This window comes from Phaseolus vulgaris, chromosome 8 (assembly GCF_000499845.2).
Source record: "Phaseolus vulgaris cultivar G19833 chromosome 8, P. vulgaris v2.0, whole genome shotgun sequence".
Taxonomy (NCBI): Eukaryota; Viridiplantae; Streptophyta; class Magnoliopsida; order Fabales; family Fabaceae; genus Phaseolus; species Phaseolus vulgaris.
Window position 1 is genome coordinate 14,489,127 of NC_023752.2, and position 19,027 is coordinate 14,508,153.

At 36.8% G+C, this 19,027-nt stretch overlaps 1 protein-coding gene and 1 pseudogene across 2 annotated transcripts; one reads left to right on the top strand and one right to left on the bottom strand.

The window, feature by feature from the left end:
• Positions 1-179: 179 nt before the first annotated feature.
• Positions 180-7,033, top strand: LOC137824626 (protein LATERAL BRANCHING OXIDOREDUCTASE 1-like; annotated as a pseudogene).
• Positions 7,034-8,319: 1,286 nt separating this feature from the next.
• Positions 8,320-13,353, bottom strand: LOC137824023 (auxin response factor 9-like). 2 transcript variants are annotated; one of them, XR_011083204.1, is made up of 14 exons: positions 12,850-13,353; positions 12,580-12,675; positions 12,219-12,275; positions 11,967-12,119; positions 11,765-11,849; positions 11,577-11,667; positions 11,277-11,441; positions 11,000-11,119; positions 10,848-10,920; positions 10,606-10,762; positions 10,056-10,190; positions 9,658-9,906; positions 9,352-9,539; positions 8,320-8,669 (listed from the first exon to the last, which is right to left on the bottom strand). XR_011083204.1 is itself a non-coding variant. In XM_068629444.1 (13 exons), exons 1-13 carry the CDS (start codon positions 12,976-12,978, stop codon positions 8,537-8,539), a joined length of 1,980 nt encoding a protein of 659 aa, XP_068485545.1. In that variant the 5' UTR covers positions 12,979-13,353; the 3' UTR covers positions 8,320-8,536. The 2 variants fall into 2 exon arrangements, 1 of the variants encoding a protein (XP_068485545.1); XM_068629444.1 differs by having other exon boundaries at positions 9,658-10,190.
• Positions 13,354-19,027: the final 5,674 nt, after the last annotated feature.

A 19,027-nucleotide genomic window follows, 5' to 3' on the forward strand; every position in this document is an offset into this window, starting at 1 on the left:
ATCCCACCAATGGATAAAAGGGCGTTGCTTTAGAAGTAAATAAATATCCATTAGGAAAAAAATAAACTCAATTACCAAAGAAAAGTTTATAATAAACTAATCTCCACCAAACACACGTTGAAAATATCTAATCCCCACAAATAATCACTTTGCTTATAAAAGCAAGTATACTTTAGAAACACGGTAACAGTCATAACAGAAGAAAGATGAGTCTCGATGTAGATGAAGATTTAGCAACGGAAGTGGAGGAATCACCCTCCTTTGCTCCATATCATTAGATAATGTTCAAGAAATGGTAAAGAATTGTACCGATATGAGCGAGATCGACCCCTGGTTTCCCTGACCGAGACCCACCTGGCCGCCCGAGACCTGATCTACTTGACCGAGACCAGGGAACCCCGACCGAGACCTAAGAGACTTGGTCGAGAGGACAAGGTCGACGATCTACTCGATCGAGACCAGGGAAACCTGGCCGAGACCTCGGAGACTTGGCCAGGACGACCGGGACCATGGAATCCTGGCCGATGGCCGACCTATATTACCGTTAAGGCTCAAACCAAGGTCAGTGAAGTTAATCCGTCATTAAGAATTAGGTAATACAACCCTAAGCAGGATCCACTCCGATAAACGGGCCCAACAAGGTAGGCCTATTAGAATAATATAAATAGCACGCATCCCAAGGAGAAAGGTACGACATTTATTACTGTTCACCTACCAGAACACCATCACCCGCTTTACTGACTTGATTGTCGGAGTGCCTTCGCAGGTACTCCCACCATCCGGTATTCACTCGAGACCGAGCCCCGAAGGAGAAGCAGGAGGATGAGAAGAATCCCAGTTCATCACCCAACACCCTGACCGACCAAAGGAAGGAGAAGAAGACTTCTATAGTTCTCTAGGTCCCATCTCCCTAGTAGGAACAATTGACGTCCATCGTGGGGCTGAGGGAAACTAGCTGAAGGAAAAAAGTAGATGGTCTCAACCAGAAGCATGGAGAGAATGACCGAAGCCGACCAAACGATGTTGCTACTGTTTCTCTAGAGAGAGATGGCCGAGATGCGGAGGAGAACCAAAGAGACTGCTCAGAAAAACAAGCAGGAGCTGCAAATTCTCCGTAGGGAGAACGAAGAGATGAAAAAGCAGCTGGGGGAAGGAGAACCTTCTATCATACCGACGAACGTTGTCGGCAAGTCCTACACCTCTCCCCCCAACCCAAACGTGGTCGAGGGGACGAGAGGCCGACCCCTTCCCCGAGAGACCGAGATGGATGACGAGTCGTGCCTGATCAGGTCCGCCCGGACGACCGTGGCGGTCGACTCGACCCGCCGACATCCTTTTGCCAACACCATCATCGAAGTCCCACTGCCTGAGAAGTGGAAGGGTTTCAACCGAGACCGATATGACGGGTCTACCGACCCGAATGAGCATATGGACGCTTACACCACCCATATGAGTCTCTACACCTCGGATGACGCTGTGTTATGCCGAGTGTTTCCCACATCCTTGAAGGGAGCATCCCTTAGTTGGTTCACCAAGCTCTCACCCAACTCCATCGACAACTTTGCCACACTCGTAGCAAAGTTCGAGACAGTTCGCGACCAGCCGGCCACTCCACCTAACCTCCATCGCCTTGGTAGGCATCCGCCAGGAGAAGGGAGAGTCGCTGATAACCTTTGTCGATAGGTTTAGTAAGGTGGCAATGAGCATCCAGAATCTGAGCCCAGACGTTGCCATGCACCACATGCTGACAGCCCTACGCCCAAGGCCCTTTGCCGACAACCTATGCATGCAGCCGGCCGACAGCCTGAACGAGCTGAGGAAGAGAGTCACTAAGTACATGCAGCTGGAAGAGCTCAGAGAGTTTCGCAACCAGGCCCGCGCTGATGCCAGCGGGGAGAAAAACAAAGAGGAGAAGGACCGCCAAGGGCGGCCGAGTCAAAGAAATGATCGACGTCGAGACAACCGAGATCGGCCAATCCAGTTCTCGAGATACACACCCCTGACGACCGAGAGGGGGAGGATTCTGGACGAGGACCTCAACACCGAGTTGACCCATCCTCCAAGGAAGTTGGCCAGCCCAAACAATGTCGACCAGAGAAAGCAGTGTCGGTACCACAAAAACACCGGACACTCGACCGAGGAGTGTCAGGCCCTGAAAGATAAGATCGAGGAGCTTATCCAGACTGGGCATCTCCACCGATTCGTCAGGAACGATCGAGACCCACCCCGCCGGGCGGATCCACCCAGACGAACGAGGTCACCTCAACGCGATCGAAATGACCGGGATAACAGAGGCGACCGACAACTCGCAAGGGACGACCCCCTCCCCCCCCTCAAAGGGACGACCCCCCAGGGAGGCCGATAGGAGAGGTAACCGGGAGGTTATCAACACTATAGTTGTTGCTTCGCCGGGGGAGAAAGCACAAACAACGCCCGGAAGAAACACCTGTGGGCGGTACACCAGGTAAACGCGGTAGCGTTCCGACCGAGGATGTCACCCATCACATTCACGGGCGAAGACTTTAAGGGCGTGGACTATTGCCAGCAGAACGACCCGATGGTGATAGCGGTTGATATAGACCGATTCACCATCCGGAAGACCCTTGTGGACAAGGAAAGTTTGGTAGACATCCTCTACTGGAAAAATTTCAAGGCCATGAGGATAGCCGAGGTCGAGATGATGCCATACGACGATCACGTGGTAGGTGAGTGAGTTTCGTGATAAAAGCAGGATTCGATAGGCCGCCTGCAAATTCTGGGCGTCCAGACGGTACAACACAAAGGTCCGGCCGAGGAGTTTCCAGAAGGGCGATCTCGTCTGGAGAATGCGCAGCGATGCGAGAAAAAATGAAGGGAAATTCTCGTCCAATTGGAAGGGACATTTCCGAGTCTGAGAAGTCGCAAAGGGGGGAGCCTACCATTAAGATTGGCTTTTGGGAAAAATTGTACCGAGGACGTGGAATGCCACACACTCTTTTCTCACCCAACTAGGGAGGTTTTAACAAGGGGTTTTCATCTAAGTACTAGCACTGTTCTTCTGCAGCATCTCGGCTCGGTCTGGACCAAGCCTTAACCAGGATACCTTGCCGAGACCGACCCCTCAGGTTTGGTCTGGATGAAGCCTTAACCGGCATACCTAGCGAACACCTCTCTCGGCTCGGTCTGGACGAAGCCTTAACTGGTATACCCTGCCGAGACCAACCCCTCAGGTTCGGTTTGGATGAAGCCTTAACCAACATACCCTACCAACACCTCTCTCGGCTCGGTCTGGACGAAGCCTTAACAGGCATACCCTGCCGAGACTGACCCCACAGGTTTGGTCTGGATGAATCCCTAACCGGCATACCCTGCCAAAACCTCTCTCGGCTCGGTTTGGACAAAGCCTTAACAAGCATACCCTGTCGAGACCGACCCCTCAGGTTTGGTCTGGATGAAGCCCTAACCGGCATACCCTGCCAACACCTCTCTCGGCTCGGTCTGGATGAAGCCTTAACCGGCATACCCCGGCCGAGACCTATCGAAACACACTGCGAAGATCATCGTAACTTGTTCGATTAAACTATCACAATTAATGGCCGATCGCCCACACGTTACTTGTTCGATTAAAATCACAACTAACGGCCGATCGCCCATACGATACTTGTTCGATTAAAATCATAACTAACGACCGAACGCCCATTTGTTATGTGTTCGATTAAAATCACAAGTAACGGCCGATCGCCCATGCGTAACTTGTTCGATTAAAATCACAACTAATGGTCGATCACCCATACGTTACTTGTTCGATTAATATAACAATTAATGGCTGAGCGCCCATGGTTTATTGTTCGATCAACATCGCAAATAGTGGCCGATCGCCCTACTTATTCAGTCAACACCACAATTAATATGGCCGGCCGCTCGATTCAATTAAAAACCGACTTGTTAACTTGTGAATTTCTCATGCAAAACAAAAACATTAAAAGTAAAAATTGGGCGATGCTTTAAAAAGCCAAACTTGGGCGATAGATTAAAAAGCAAAGGGAGGAGGCCACACCCTAGCCTCGGAGGAAAGTAAAAGCAAGAAAAGGCTACAACCCGGCCAAGGGCAAACCTAGTCTTGGATCTCTATGCACTCCCCCTCCTCGGCCTCGGCCTCCCCCTGTAGGGTCTCGGCCGTTTGAGCCTCTTGTGCCGCTAGAGCCCCCACCTCAGCGCTTGGAACCAACCGACCCTGGTGAACTTCGCAATCTATATCGAAATCACCAAAAGCCGGCGACCCTCCATAAAGAACGTGAGCCTGGCGCACGGCTCCTGGGTCTTGGCCGTTTCAGCCTAAGAAGAAGAAGAAGAAGAAGAAGGAAGAAGAAGAAGAAGGAAGAAGAAGAAGAAGAAGGAAGAAGAAGGAAGGAAGAAGAAGAAGAAGGAAGGAAGGAAGGAAGGAAGGAAGGAAAGGAGGACGAAGAAGAAGAAGAAGAAGAAGAAGAAGAAGAAGAAGAAGAAAGATAGAAGAAGAAGAAGAAGAAGAAGGACGAAGAAGAAGAAGAAGAAGAAGAAGAAGAAGAAGAAGAAAGAAGAAGAAGAAGAAGAAGAAAGAAGAAGAAGAAGAAGAAGAAGAAGAAGAAGAAGAAGAAGAAAGATAGAAGAAGAAGAAAGAAGAAGAAGAAGAAAGATAGAAGAAGAAGAAAGATAGAAGAAGAAGAAGAAAGATAGAAGAAGAAGAAAGAAGAAGAAGAAGAAGAAGAAGAAGAAGAAGAAGAAGAAGAAAGAAGAAGAAGAAGAAGAAGAAGAAGAAGAAGAAGAAGAAAAGAAGAAGAAGAAGAAGAAGAAGAAAGAAGAAAAGAAGAAGAAGAAGAAGAAGAAAGAAGAAGAAGAAGAAGAAGAAGAAAGATAGAAGAAGAAGAAGAAGAAGAAAGATAGAAGAAGAAGAAGGAGGAGGAGGAGGAGGAGGAGGAGGAGAGGAGGAGGAGGAGGAGGAGGAGGAGGAGGAGGAGGAGGAGGAGGAGGAGAGGAGGAGGAGGAGGAGGAGGAGGAGGAGGAGGAGGAGGAGAGGAGGAGGAGGAGGAGGAGGAGGAGGAGGAGGAGGAGGAGGAGGAGGAGGAGGAGGAGGGGAGGAGGAGGAGGAGGAGGGAGGAGGAGGAGGAGGAGGAGGAGGAGGAGGAGGAGGGGAGGAGGAGGAGGAGGAGGAGGAGGAGGAGGAGGAGGAGGAGGAGGAGGAGGAGGAGGAGGAGGAGGAGGAGGAGGAGGAGGAGGAGGAGGGAGGAGGAGGAGGAGGAGGAGGAGGAGGAGGAGGAGGAGGAGGAGGAGGAGGAGGGGAGGAGGAGGAGGAGGGAGGAGGAGGAGGAGGAGGAGGAGGAGGGAGGAGGAGGAGGAGGAGGAGGAGGAGGGGAGGGAGGAGGAGGAGGAGGAGGAGGAGGAGGAGGAGGGAGGAGGAGGAGGAGGAGGAGGAGGAGGAGGGAGGAGGGAGGAGGAGGAGGAGGAGGAGGGAGGAGGAGGAGGAGGAGGAGGAGGAGGGAGGAGGAGGAGGAGGAGGTGTAAAAGAAAATAATATAATTTTAACAGTCCCCTGCTTCAAGCTCAGAAAATGTTAAGAATATAATATAAATAAGACTTCTCATCATGTAATTAGTGCATCATCACTTTTGACATCCTTGTAAAAGTTAGATATTTACTTGTTTTCATCAGATGCAGACTGCAATTACTTTGAAGATAGTAAATCATGGAATGCAAAAAGAACTCCTGCAGAAAATGAAGGATGCAGCAACTGAGTTTTTCAGTCTTCCAATAGAAGAGAAAAACAAGTATGCAATGCCCTCAAATGAGATACATGGTTATGGAAAGGCTTACTCAGTTTCTGAGGAGAAGACACTAGACTGGTCAGATACACTGATGTTACTCACATACACTACGTGACCCATATTTGCAAATAAGTTTATAAACAAATCCTAGGTCTTCATCTCTTTATTATGTATTATGGTTTATTATGTGGTTGTGTGTGGCTTCACTACCCGAACAGAACAGGAAGCTTCAATTTTGGGCAAAAGCTCCAGAGGGGTTCAAGTAGATGCTCCTCTCAATTGATGAAATTTAACTACTAATGCAGGGAGTTAATAGAGGGATATACAAGTGAAGTTAGACGAGTTAGTAAGGAAATACTTAGTTCATTGTCAGTGATCATGGGGATGCAGAAGCATGTTTTTCTTGGACTACATAAAGAATCATTGCAAAGTTTTCGTGTGAACTATTACCCTCCTTGTAAGTTGTAACACACCTGGGCAAGTGCTTGGTCTGAGTCCACACTCTGATACAAGCACCATCACCTTGCTTATGCAAGATGATGATATAACTGGGTTAGAGATTCGACACCAAGGAGGATGGGTGCCAGTGATTCCAATATCAGATGCTCTAGTTGTAAATGTGGAGATGTTATTGAGGTACTTAATTGATCTCTTTATGTCATGTATTTAGTTCCTTCCTTCCTACACATAGGGTTGTTTTTAGTTCTTGAAGAAAAGTGTTTCCTTTGATTTTTCATTTATGGAAGCCTTGGTGTAAACTGCAAATATAATTTTGAAGAAAATGTTTCCAATGACTAAAGACATATATTAGAAGATTAATTCTTTAATCATCCACTCTTGTTGTGAGTGTCTTCCTTTTGCAATCATGGCAGATCTTGACTAATGGCAAATACAAGAGTATAGAGCACAGAGCAGTGACAAACAAGAACAAGAAAAGGCTTTCTTATGCATTATTTGTGTGCCCAAATGGTGATGCGGAAGTTGAGCCCCTTGATCATGTGATAGATGCTCAAAACCCAAGGTGTACCAGAAAGTGAGGTATGGAGATTATTTGAGACAAACTCTGAGACAAACACACCTAGATTTGGCAAGGATAGAGGATCCTGATCTTAGAAATCAAGATGATTAAGAAAGGAAAGTAGCAGTAAGAGAAAATGGGAAAATAAAAGAAAGTTTACAAGTACTCCCTCATGTTATTTACCAAGTGTTTGAACAATAATAAATGTCATATACATCAACCACAGTTACAGTCTCCACTCTCTTATCAATGCAAGTCCATTTCACTGAAATTAGATCTCATTCTAAACCAACTTTTGTAATCTAAGCTGTTATTCCACAAATCTTGCCATCTTCATCTCAGTTTTCTCTTAGAAGCATGGCACTTTACTTCATCTCGTAGCCAACTTAATCATTGATTGTATATTTATCTTGACACTCACATCTGTTGAGTTGTAATGCTGTCAGTTCAATTGGAATCTTGCCAACGAGAAATTACTCTATGAACTGACACTATCACATGTTCATTGTTTGGACACAAATCTGCACCTCACATAATACATTTTTTCAAGTCACAGGAAAGAGTTTTTTTTTTAATATATATCATATGAAGATTGATCAGAACAATTAACATGTTTTAATCTCAAACCATACAATTTATCCTCCAAACACCCAATGATAAAGGAATTCGAGCTTATCAATTTTCAGATGATTTCCAAATTCCATCACAAGATTTTAGGACCACTTCACTATGCCCCTCTAGAATGTATACCAGAGCTGTGTCCTCTACATATTTCATAATTGAAAATAAACTTCAGGAGAATCACCAGTAATATAATATTGGCCAACACCACCAATCAGTCTAACACAATTTGTTAGAAGAGCAGTGTGTTGGGTTCCATTTATACTTTTGTCATGAGCTGTAATAGGAAGAGAAATTTTTCCGTCCAATATTTGCACATTTTCATCAGAGATCTCATTATATTGTATGATATATCAAGTATCTTTTCTTAAAATATTCTTAAGTAATTGACATTATTAGGAAAAGTAATAATATTATAAATTAATGAAATAAAGTTTTTCTCTTTTAATATGATCAGAATGAGTTGTATTAATACTTAAGTCTCACTCTTCTATTTTACCTTTATGTATAAAGAAATAACATTAATTAACTTTGAAAAAGAAATATGAATAAATTGAAACAATAATACAAACTATTGAAAAGTTTTTCATTAACCTAATAAGCTAAATTCCTTAAAATATATGAAGTAGTTGAAAAAAATATTTGGAAATAGAACAGTTTGAATGGGTAAGTCTAAAGAGCTAGGACAGTTTGATGCATATGGCATCTTAGTGGTCCCCAACTTGTCAGTCTCAAACCCATTTGTCAGAAGTACAGGTGGTAGCAGAGGACCACAATGCCTTAAAAACATAAATTCCAGCAATTTAACCACGTTATTCAAATTCCAATGCACACAAATGGCAATGAAAATTCAATGACAATTTTGGGCATACTTGACTTCCAAATACAAAATGAATGTTCACATTTGCCAAGTCCAAATTTCCTTCTCACAGCTAATTTATTAAAATATGGTCTTTGGAACCCAATTAGTGTGTAGAGAGCCTCTCTAAATCAAACTACAATTAGACAGTTTCTCATGTAACATGAAAATTGCCTTGCCAAAAGTAAACTAACACCTTACAGAAAATAGAAGCAAAAGCAAAAAAGACTAACAAAAAAAGGACATGCAAGAATGTAAGTTTCAGATCTCAGTTGTGTCTGAGCTTATTACAATCTCTTCCGTTGAAAAAATAGGTAGTTTGCTCCCAGAGCTCAGTTTGTGCACATCCTGACTGGAGCAAATGAAGATTCTTCTCACCATATTACAGAATTCACTGCAAGAACATAACAATGATACCAATCCTTATAATTCATATTTATATTAATGACAAGAAAGAAGTTGTTGCATGAATAATTGGTTAGTATAAGCAAGAAAGTTTAATGAAGTAGTTTACAGTATCACCATTCTATTAACAAAGAAATTCAGATATTCTCTACTTTTCCAGAGTTATTCTAATTTAACTTTAGCAAATATGATAATTAAACAAATAAAACATATACAGTGATCATAAAAAATATAAAAAAATATAGTTACCTAATCATCAGCTGAAATCCGTCTCCTTATTTATTGATCCATGTTCTGTTACACTTTCTCTCTTCACTATTCTAACTAAAACTCATCCATATTTCTAACACACCCTTTTGAACATGTTATGTGCTATAAGTGGAAATGTGTTTGAAACTGCAACTTTTGTGTGTCAGAAGGAATATGCCATAGAGTGTATTGTTAATTTTCCTCATTAATTGTCATTAGTCTCCAATATCTCTAAAACTTTTCTCTCTTATCCTTCTTCCCTTTCACTAACAAGGGTGCATGTTCCTATTATTAAGTACACAGTTCTTAATAACTTCTACACTCTCAATTTTTTATATATAATTTTCTTATTTTATTCATTTTCTGCATTACCTATTTTCTAAACAGCACTATTTATTACTGGGTATAAAGAGATTACTCACGGCCATGGATCATCACCAACAAGCATCATATCCCCTTCATCATCAGTGAAGACAATTTCCCACTTGTTCCTGTGTCGAAGCTGTCCCTTTATGTCAAACATCTTCTCCAATTCATCTACAAGTTTCTCATACCCATCCAATGTGGTCAAGTCCACAGCACGACCCACTGCAACCCCCTGCATTTGAACCTTTTTGGCATGTTTTGGAGCCCAACAAAAAGGCTTACTTCAGTAATTTTTCATACAACACCATAAAACACTAGCTTTTTTTTATCTAAATAATCAACACATGTGACATGTCAAACACCTTAGTGCAACTTCTGCTACAAATTTGCTTGCTTTGAGTCTCTTTTGGGGATACTTGTAGCTGTTCTTGTTTCCATCCTTTAGAAGCCTTTGAGATATCAGGCTCATGGTTTACATCAGTTCTGCCCTCCGATGTGACTCCAGATGCATTATCTACAGAAAGAGAGCTGCTCCTTGTATGATCAATAAGGTCAATCCCAAACAATCTGCAGCCGGTTGCAGGCTCTACTTTGCTGATCTCCTTGTCAACCTGGTCAAGGCAATGGTCATTGTTCAATCTTTCCGAGTGAGTTTTTGAAATAGGCGAAGCTGATACGCTCTTGCTATCATCAGTTGTGTCAAGATATAAATGAGAAGGACAAGACAGCCAACTTGCTTTTATCTGATTCATTGATATACCATTGCTGCTGTTATGATGCCACATGTGAGCACTACTTTCACTCCTTTTGCTTTCGGCCATAACACCAAGTTGTGTAATATCAGACTGTGTCAGACCAGCATCCCAGAAAGTAGGGGCAATTAATGGTGTGTCTCCTTCGAAAGTGAAATACCAGTGTCAAAAAAGATTGATCAATACAAGACTTGGTAGTGAAACATCAATTTGGACCCTGAAATTAGCACCACCTGGAACTTTGGTCCTTGATATATTATGAAAAACAACAACTTAGTCTTTAAAATTGAAACCACTAGTCAGTTTAGTCATTGATATTATGAAATGGCAAATTTAGTTCCTGAGTTAAGCTGTAGTTAAGGACTAGATTCTCTTTGTTAGGAACTAAATTGATTGATAATGCCAATCATAGAGACTAAATTGACCAGGGTTATAAAATTTAGGAATTAAATTTTCTTATTCACAATTACGAACCAAGTTGATAGGTGATATCAAATTCAAGGACGAAATTGATGTTTTATTTAGAACATCGAAGGATTAAAAGAGGTAATTCCTCACCAAGATCTGGAACTTCACTTGCTTGTCGAGGCCTTTTATTCTTTATAACAACAGGTTGAGATGATATTGTTGTAGGAACAGAAGCCAGAATGGGTTCTATCTCCCATGGTGAAACTCTATCAGGTCTTGGAAAAGATGGAGGTTCATCCCATTGAACCTGGAAATTGATGATAAGAATAGATTAATACAGCAGAACCACAAGAAATAAATGTGAATAGTTGCAAATGCAAAGAGGACAATACCTTGAGTGATCGCCATTTTGAATTTACCCAATGAGGGGAAATATCCTCAACTCCAATTATTGTGCCCGAAAATCTGATAAACCATGTTTTAGAAAATCTAAATGAAAATGTTACACCACAAAGACACAAACTGCAGCAGTAAATTTTGGTACCTTTTGTCTGTTTCAGTAGAATCATCCCCTTCAGACCTCGTCTTCAATCTCATGCCAACATTACATTTTTGGTTGATAGCCTCTAAATACTTGTTCACACTTACAATAAACTGGCTTGTCCTACGTAAACAAAATCTCCATATCAACAATCTTCCATTGATTACTCAATAGTAACATTATAGTATGCATTTTAATTATGTTTGCAAAAAAAAAACTTGAGAGTATGACATTAGAGATTCTACTTTCTACTTATTTTTGCAACAATTAGAATTTTTACCTTGGCTTATAATATACAACAAAAAGAGTCTGAGTTGCTACCGCATGAGATGCAGTTGCAAGAACTCCTAGGTGCATGCTCTGACTAGAAATCACAGATGATGGCATGCTGTTTTGAACAGGAGTAAGACGCCTCACTCCAACTCGCAGTTCTCCATTGCTCCCTCTACACACAAAATCTTATTTAAATAAGGCTTGTAGATTCAAAGAGACGAAAATATGGTTTTATAGTTAAAGATTTTCTTCTGAACTATATAAAGGAAGCCAAGAAAAAGGAAAGCATCAAATCAAATGTATGTACCTCAAAAACACAAAGGTGTCTCCAGCAACTAATCTCTTGGAAGTCACAAAAGTACTCCATCCGGTTGTGAGCAAGTGTCTGCGCGGCTGACCTGGTTAAAAAGGAAAATAGATTAAAGGCAGCAACATTAGGCCACTAGTAACCAACCACAAACCAAGACCCAAATGAAAAATGTCCATATACTTTACCTCTAAATATATGCTTAAAGCGCCATTCATATCCATGAAGATCCTTAGCAACCAATTCTTGAGTTGGGGTTGATTTCGACATGTCCTGAGATGGAAAAAAAAGAGTAAGAACATTGCCTTTGTAAACATCACAAGGCAACCTAGAATCGGTGATGGAACCAAAACAAAATCAATAAAAAGTTAAACCAAAGAGATATATTACCAATGCTGGAAGACATTCAGTGGCATGCTTCCGGAGGACAGAGAAGCCACCGTGGGTGCTTGTATCAGAGGCGGTTAAGACCTTGCAGAAGGAGTGAACTCTTGGCCTTGGAACTTCAGAAGGGCACGGATCAGGGCATGTAGGCTCAGTTTGCTAAGACATTTGTTCCATTAGAAATCTAAATAATAGAGAAAAGAATCTAAGGTTGACCATGATTTTTTTTGAGAATATACGGGGTAGCTACATCCTTACATTATTTTCCGGCACCAGAGTAATCTGTGCATAAACCTCATCTGTTTCTTGTTCAGCCTAAAAATATCAAAATTCAAGCTAACTTTTAGTTTTCCATCCAACCTTTACGACACAATTCAAGCTAATCTAATCGTTTTATCAGAGACCAAACAAGATATCCATGAAATAGAAATAAGGAAAATTAAAATAGGAAGTAGAATCAGAATAGTAAAAAACTCAAGACCAAATTTTGCATGTTAACTCCAAAACCAAGATGAATATTTGACCATTGAACCAAACAACAATTTTCATTTTATTTTCCTTTGCCCTCAAAAAATAAGGGTGAAGAAAAACGAAAGAAATTAGGATCAGATAGAATTACCAGTAAATGGACGTTGACGACACGGCAAAGGATCTCGGAGGGAAGTTTGAACAGTGGAATCCTTTGATTTAGTTCCTGATTTGTTGATACTTCTAACTACAGCCGCAAAAGCATATAAAGTAAAAGAACAGTTAAACAAAACTAGAAAAAAAATAAAATAAAAGCCTCAACCAAAGAAGCATGCATCCAACACCAGCACCACCAACATTCTGAGACAACCTACGACCCCAGATAAAAAGCACAAAGATTTTTCCTTAACTAAAAACCAACCTGTTCCATGTGTCCCTGAGGGAAGTAGAAGACCCTTTGGCCAGCACGAGGAATTTCCACATGGGGTCCTGCACACGCCTTCCATAGCTGCTCGTAGAGCTCGTCTTCTTCACCACGGTGCAACGACATCGTTTAAAGTTGAAACCAAAAACTGTTGATGTTGCTGCTTGTTGGTGATTTTGTTTTTTCAGTTGAGAGATGTTACTTACTTTGATGAACTAATCTAAATCCGTGACATCATTCATGATTGTCATAAGGGTGTGGAAAGCAAAGTAGTAGCAGTAGTGATGATGATCACCGTGTGATGGTGTCACAGATGATAACTGAAACGAATGATTATGCGTTGACAGGGAATTTATGAGAGGAAGCAGCTTTTGGAATCGTGTCTGCTATGCTACCTCCTGCTACCGTTACAGACAGCTCTCTCTCTCTCTCTCTATATATATACATACACACCGTGTATCTTTGTGTAAGGAAACGGCGTTCATGGAAATGCTACCACATAACAACTCCGTTGGAGGGTGTGTCCATTTTATAATAAGACCCTGCTATTTTTTTTGTGTTGTGTGCGTAGCACCTGTTCATACTGTTTCTAACTATTAACAACATGCAGTGAAAAAATCTCATAAAACTTTTTGAGATATTGTTAAAATAATAATATTAAATAGGATTGGGCTAGTTGAAATTTTCTTATATTTGAGTTTAAAAGGAATATAATACTAGTGTCATGCTTAGTTTCGGGAGTGAAATAAAAAATAAATAAATTGAGAATAAATAAACAAATAAAGGTGAATGTTAACATGTTTGATAGAAAAAAAAATAGTTATTTTAGATTTAATAAAAATATTAGTTAAATTCTATAACTACCATTATAGTCGAGAAATTCAGTGACTAATTCATTATATTCAATTTATAATTAATTGTAGTTTTGGATTTGAACAACCAATTAAAGTAAAAGTCTGGAATAAATTTATACATATAGTAAATTTCCAGCTCAGCGTTGACAAGTTAGTAATTAGCGACTATTACTTGGTTTAGATAGTGTGAAATTTCAGACATATTGAAAAAGAGTATTAAGCAAACAATTTTATTTATTATTTTAATGTATATTAACTTTTATTAAGTATTGTTATTATTACAATAAAAAATAAAACATTGATAATCTAATTAAAAAAATTGTAATCAATTCTATAAGTAACATTTCAAAATACCCAAGGTTGCATAAATGGAGCTTCACTGTAATAAGAAGTGAAAGTGGGGTCTCTTCCCTTAAAAATTAAATTACCTAAAATCTATCTTTCTCCATCATACTTGCCAAACAGGGCGTAAAAATTACACAGGAGAATATAAATTACATTAATTACTTTTAGAATGTGAAATTACACAAATATTTTTTCAACACTTGCCACAAACTTTCTTATAGGTATTTTTTAAATACTTAGTTTGGTAAAAAATATTTTTTTTTATGTAACAAAATTATGACTTTTAGAAATAATAAGCATTGTAATGGTTGGAAATCATAAATTAGTTGCAATTAAGGGAACTTATTAAATTTCATTTGATAGATAAATATATCGTAAGAAATATTTATGAAAAATATTTTAGAAATCAAAGAGTAACACTATTCCTTCTACCACATGGATTGTTGAAATATAAAAATGATGTTGGTGTAATAATTTCAAAACAATTAAGGAAGTTAAGTTAAAAAAGAAAAGAAGCCAACAAATATTTATTTTTCTTTTAAAACCCAAACCAGTAGGTTTGAAAAATCGATGTCTTAAACTAGTGTTTGGTATGTTTAAATAAAAATAATTAATCTAAAAATTAGTAAAGCAGTCTACGTACAGAAAATTGATTCACAACAAGTCAACACAAATATTTTTATAAAATTAATTTTAAAATAAATCTTTCTTAATCCAATGTTACTTTTTCCTTAAAAATAAAAAATGTAAAGTATTTTTTTCAATTATAAATAAAAATGTGTTTTCCTTAAAAATGCTATCCTATATTGTTGAAACCTAAATATAAATATTATGGTATGTTATGTGTGTCTATATCTATAATTTTTAAGTATTTAACGTAAATTTTATAAAATATGATATTTTTAGTTTTAAATATTATTAAATAATGGCATTATACTGATCTCATGTTATTTCTTGTATTATTTATTGATACATGATCAACCATTCAACCTTAAATTGTGTTTTAACTAATTCATTTTAAGAGGTAATTTATATCAAAACTTCATGAATAAGTGAATATAATTTAATTTATCTATCCATCACTATTACCTTTTTTTACTAAAAGGGTAGTTTAAAATAAATAAACTTGCCTATAATAAAATACGTGGGACTAAAAATGTCTCAGTTTCTCAAACAACTAATCTATTTTTTTAATTTTGTTACTATTGTGTATATATAATGTTTTGTGCTTCATATTTTTATTTATAATTTCATCATTTCTATATTAATATATTTTGAATTGATGATTACAGTATTCAAATATTAATGAGTACAGAGATCAGATTGAACTACTGTAAATTATAAATTCTTTATATTTGTTTGCACTTACGTATTTAAAAATAAAAAAAGAGAAATTATATTCTCTATTTTAGTTTAATATATATTATTTTTATTTACTTGCAATAAATTATTATTTAGGTGAGAAATTATGTATATTAATACCTTTGACAGATGAAATGGTAGGCAGAATAAATGGGCAGTGCTGCTACCCGTAATAATAACAAGTTGGGTACGACGCATTGAAAAGTGTGAGATTGCCGTAACGGAACGTGAAGTTAACGGAAACGTTAGGAGAAGTCAGTCACCGTTAGCACCCGTCCTTTTCCATGTCTGCTTCGAAGCAGGCAACAGGATTGGCTCAAGTTACCCGGCAGTGCCAATTTCTTAGGTTTTTTTTTTGTAGTAATTCTCTTTTATTTTCATAAACTTCCTCTCTATACTTCTTTTAACAATTTCTACCCAAATTTAGATTAATAAATTGTTTTTAGAAAGTGTTTATTTATTAGATTTGAAGTACTGTTTTAATTTTGTTTTGAATAAATTATATGAGACTATTAAATGTATTGAAATATATTTTATATTTAGTATTCTTTTAATGTTATTGTTTAATTTAATATTATCTAACATAATAATCTCTTCACCGTTAATAATGAATTTTATATGAAACTATTTATTTAAATTTAAAATTACATAATATAAAAAAACTTGTTAGTTCTTTTTACAGATGGAAGTTGTAGAAAGTATAAAGACATAATAAACATGAGATATAAAATGAAGAAAAATAACGAAAATAAAAATGTATTTAAGGTAGACTTAAATACGAAAAATTAGTGATAATTACGAACTTGCCACTGATATATATATATATATATATATATATATATTTGTGGCCCAACTAAGCACGACATAATCAGCCTTTGAACGGGTCCAAGCTTCTTTTTTTTTATGTCTTTCTCTCTCTCTTCTTCTTCCTTTTTCTATTGTTTTTTAGGTTTAACAAAAACATTTTCTAGAAAAAAATAAAGAACGTTTTAGCAAAATATAGTTAGTGGTCCTCGTCCACTTTTATGAAAACCCTAAAAGAAAATAATAATAATAATAATAATAATTTTAAATTAAAATTTATTTAAAGATTACCGTAGTATTAAGAACATTTAAATAATTTAATATTAATTTTATAAGTTACTTTTTATAGTTTTTAAAAGTTTTATAAATGTTAAACTTAAAATAAAGCTTAAATCATTAAGTTTTGAATAATTAATTACAATTTTTATGCTTTAATTTTTAATTTATGATTTCAGTCTTTATATATATATTTTAAATATATTATTCAAACCTCAAATCTAGAATGTTCATATAACAACCTTCTATTATGTCCAAACTGTTTCACTAATATTCTATATAAGATAATTGTCTCTTTCTTTTTTTCAATGGCTGAAAATAATGTTCAGTATGACATGATTAAAGATGCTCCTAAATAAGAAGTTCTCATCCAATAATCCAACCATTGAAGTGGTAGTTGTTCATTAACACCTAAGTAATAATAATTGCTTAATTCTTTCATTAATTTTTTATTTATTTTGTTAGTGCCAAATATTTATCTTCAAATATGTAGGTCCTTTTTGTTTCAAGAGTCTCAAAGAATATTTTTTTATGAACAACATATATGCTTATCTCTTCCACCAAACACTTTATGAGGGAATAGTCTATATGATCTCTAATGTAAGCTATCATTTCTGAAGTATTTGTCATATTTTTTTAATCTAGAAATAGGATAGTATATTTTGAATTACATTTTTCTCAACAATGGACTCCTTTAATCAATCTAACTCAAGTTTCACAAAAAGATGATATTCTGAATCTACTTCCTACAGTGTATTATTCAAGAATTGAAAGAGCTAAATCAGGTTATAAATCAAGAATTGAATTATTATTATTATTATTATCATCAATATTAGTCAACATTATTAAATTTTCTCCTAATTAATGCAATAATATTAAAATAATCTCAACAATTATGATTTTACATTTATAATTTTAAAGATGAACAAAGAGAAATTTTTCAAAAAATAACGGAAGTTGTCAACAAAAATAGGGAAGTATGTTCTTTTTATATGGATATGGAGGGATAGAGAAAATATTTATTTGGAAGATATTATCATCTACACTACTATCCAAACAAAAAATTATGTTAAATGTTGCATCAAGGGAAATTGCATCTCGTTTACTTCTACGTAGAATTTTAGAACAACACATTCCAAATTTAAAATTCCAGTCTACACTCTAAATAACATGATTTGTAATATTTTATAACGAAGTGAGATCTTAAAGTTATTAAAACAAATTCAATTAATAATTTGGGATGAAGCACGAATGGTACATAAATTTCATTTTGAATATATAGAATTTTGAGTGATGTAATAAGAAAATAAAATAAATATACATAATTTTTGTGTGAGAAAATAATCGTGTTTGGAGACGATTTCAAGTAGATCCTCCCAATTATTCAAGGAGGAACCATATAAAATATTGTTGATGAAACAATTAATGCGTTCTATATTTGGGATCATTGTTAGATATTAACTTTGACGAAAAATAACATGTGTTTATTACAAAAGGAATTAGATTCCAACGCAATAAGATTTAAAGAGTTTATAGTTGGATAATCAAAATTGGAGATGGTAAATTATCTTAACCAAATGATGGTTTAGTAGAAATTCAGATCTTATCAGAATTTTTTATCTCAGACTTTAATAATCTTATTGAAGCTATAGTCAGAACCACATATCCAAGACTAATGGAAAACTACTCAAATGAAAATATTTTGCATTTTAGAGCAATTTTGGTTAGCATAATTGAAATTGTGGATGAGATTAATGATTATGTGTTGTCCTTAATTTCAGATATGCTCTTGACATCAACAATATAATACATATGCAATTTATATAAATACATAATTACTATCATATATGACACAAATTGTATGACTTATTATAGAACAACAAAAAGAATATCCCATCTCTGATACAATTGATAATATGAAGTGATGACACTTGATGTGTAATGAAAATAGATTAATAGTAACCATACTAGCTAGTCATGTTATTTGGGGCAAAGATTATTACAAGAAACAAAAAGTGGTAATGATGTATATATACCACAAATATCTATGTCACAATCACAATCACCATGACCTTTTAAGCTTATTTGAAGAAAATTACAATCATCGTATCCTATGTCATGACAATAAACAAATCCCAAGATCAATCTTTGACTTTGGTAAGATTTTTTGTCATCACCAATTTTTAGCCATGGTCAATTGTATGGTACAGTTTATAGAGTTAAGAGTAAAGTTGGATTGAAGTTACTAATTTGTAACAACCAAAAACTACCTTCTGAATTTTATATCCAATGTAGTTTTCAAAGAAGTTTTCTAGAATCCATAGCAAGTAAGCACCAAAAGGGCATGTAATTAATTATTTATATTTTACCAATTTATTTAACTTGACAAAAATGTTTCTTTTTTATGTTGACTTGAATGTTTGTTGAAAATATGTTATAATTCATAATAACATTAAACTATCGTTAACAACTCAATACCAACCTACACATTTGATTTCTCTATTTAGATACTTGAGTCAACAATGTCTCTGTAA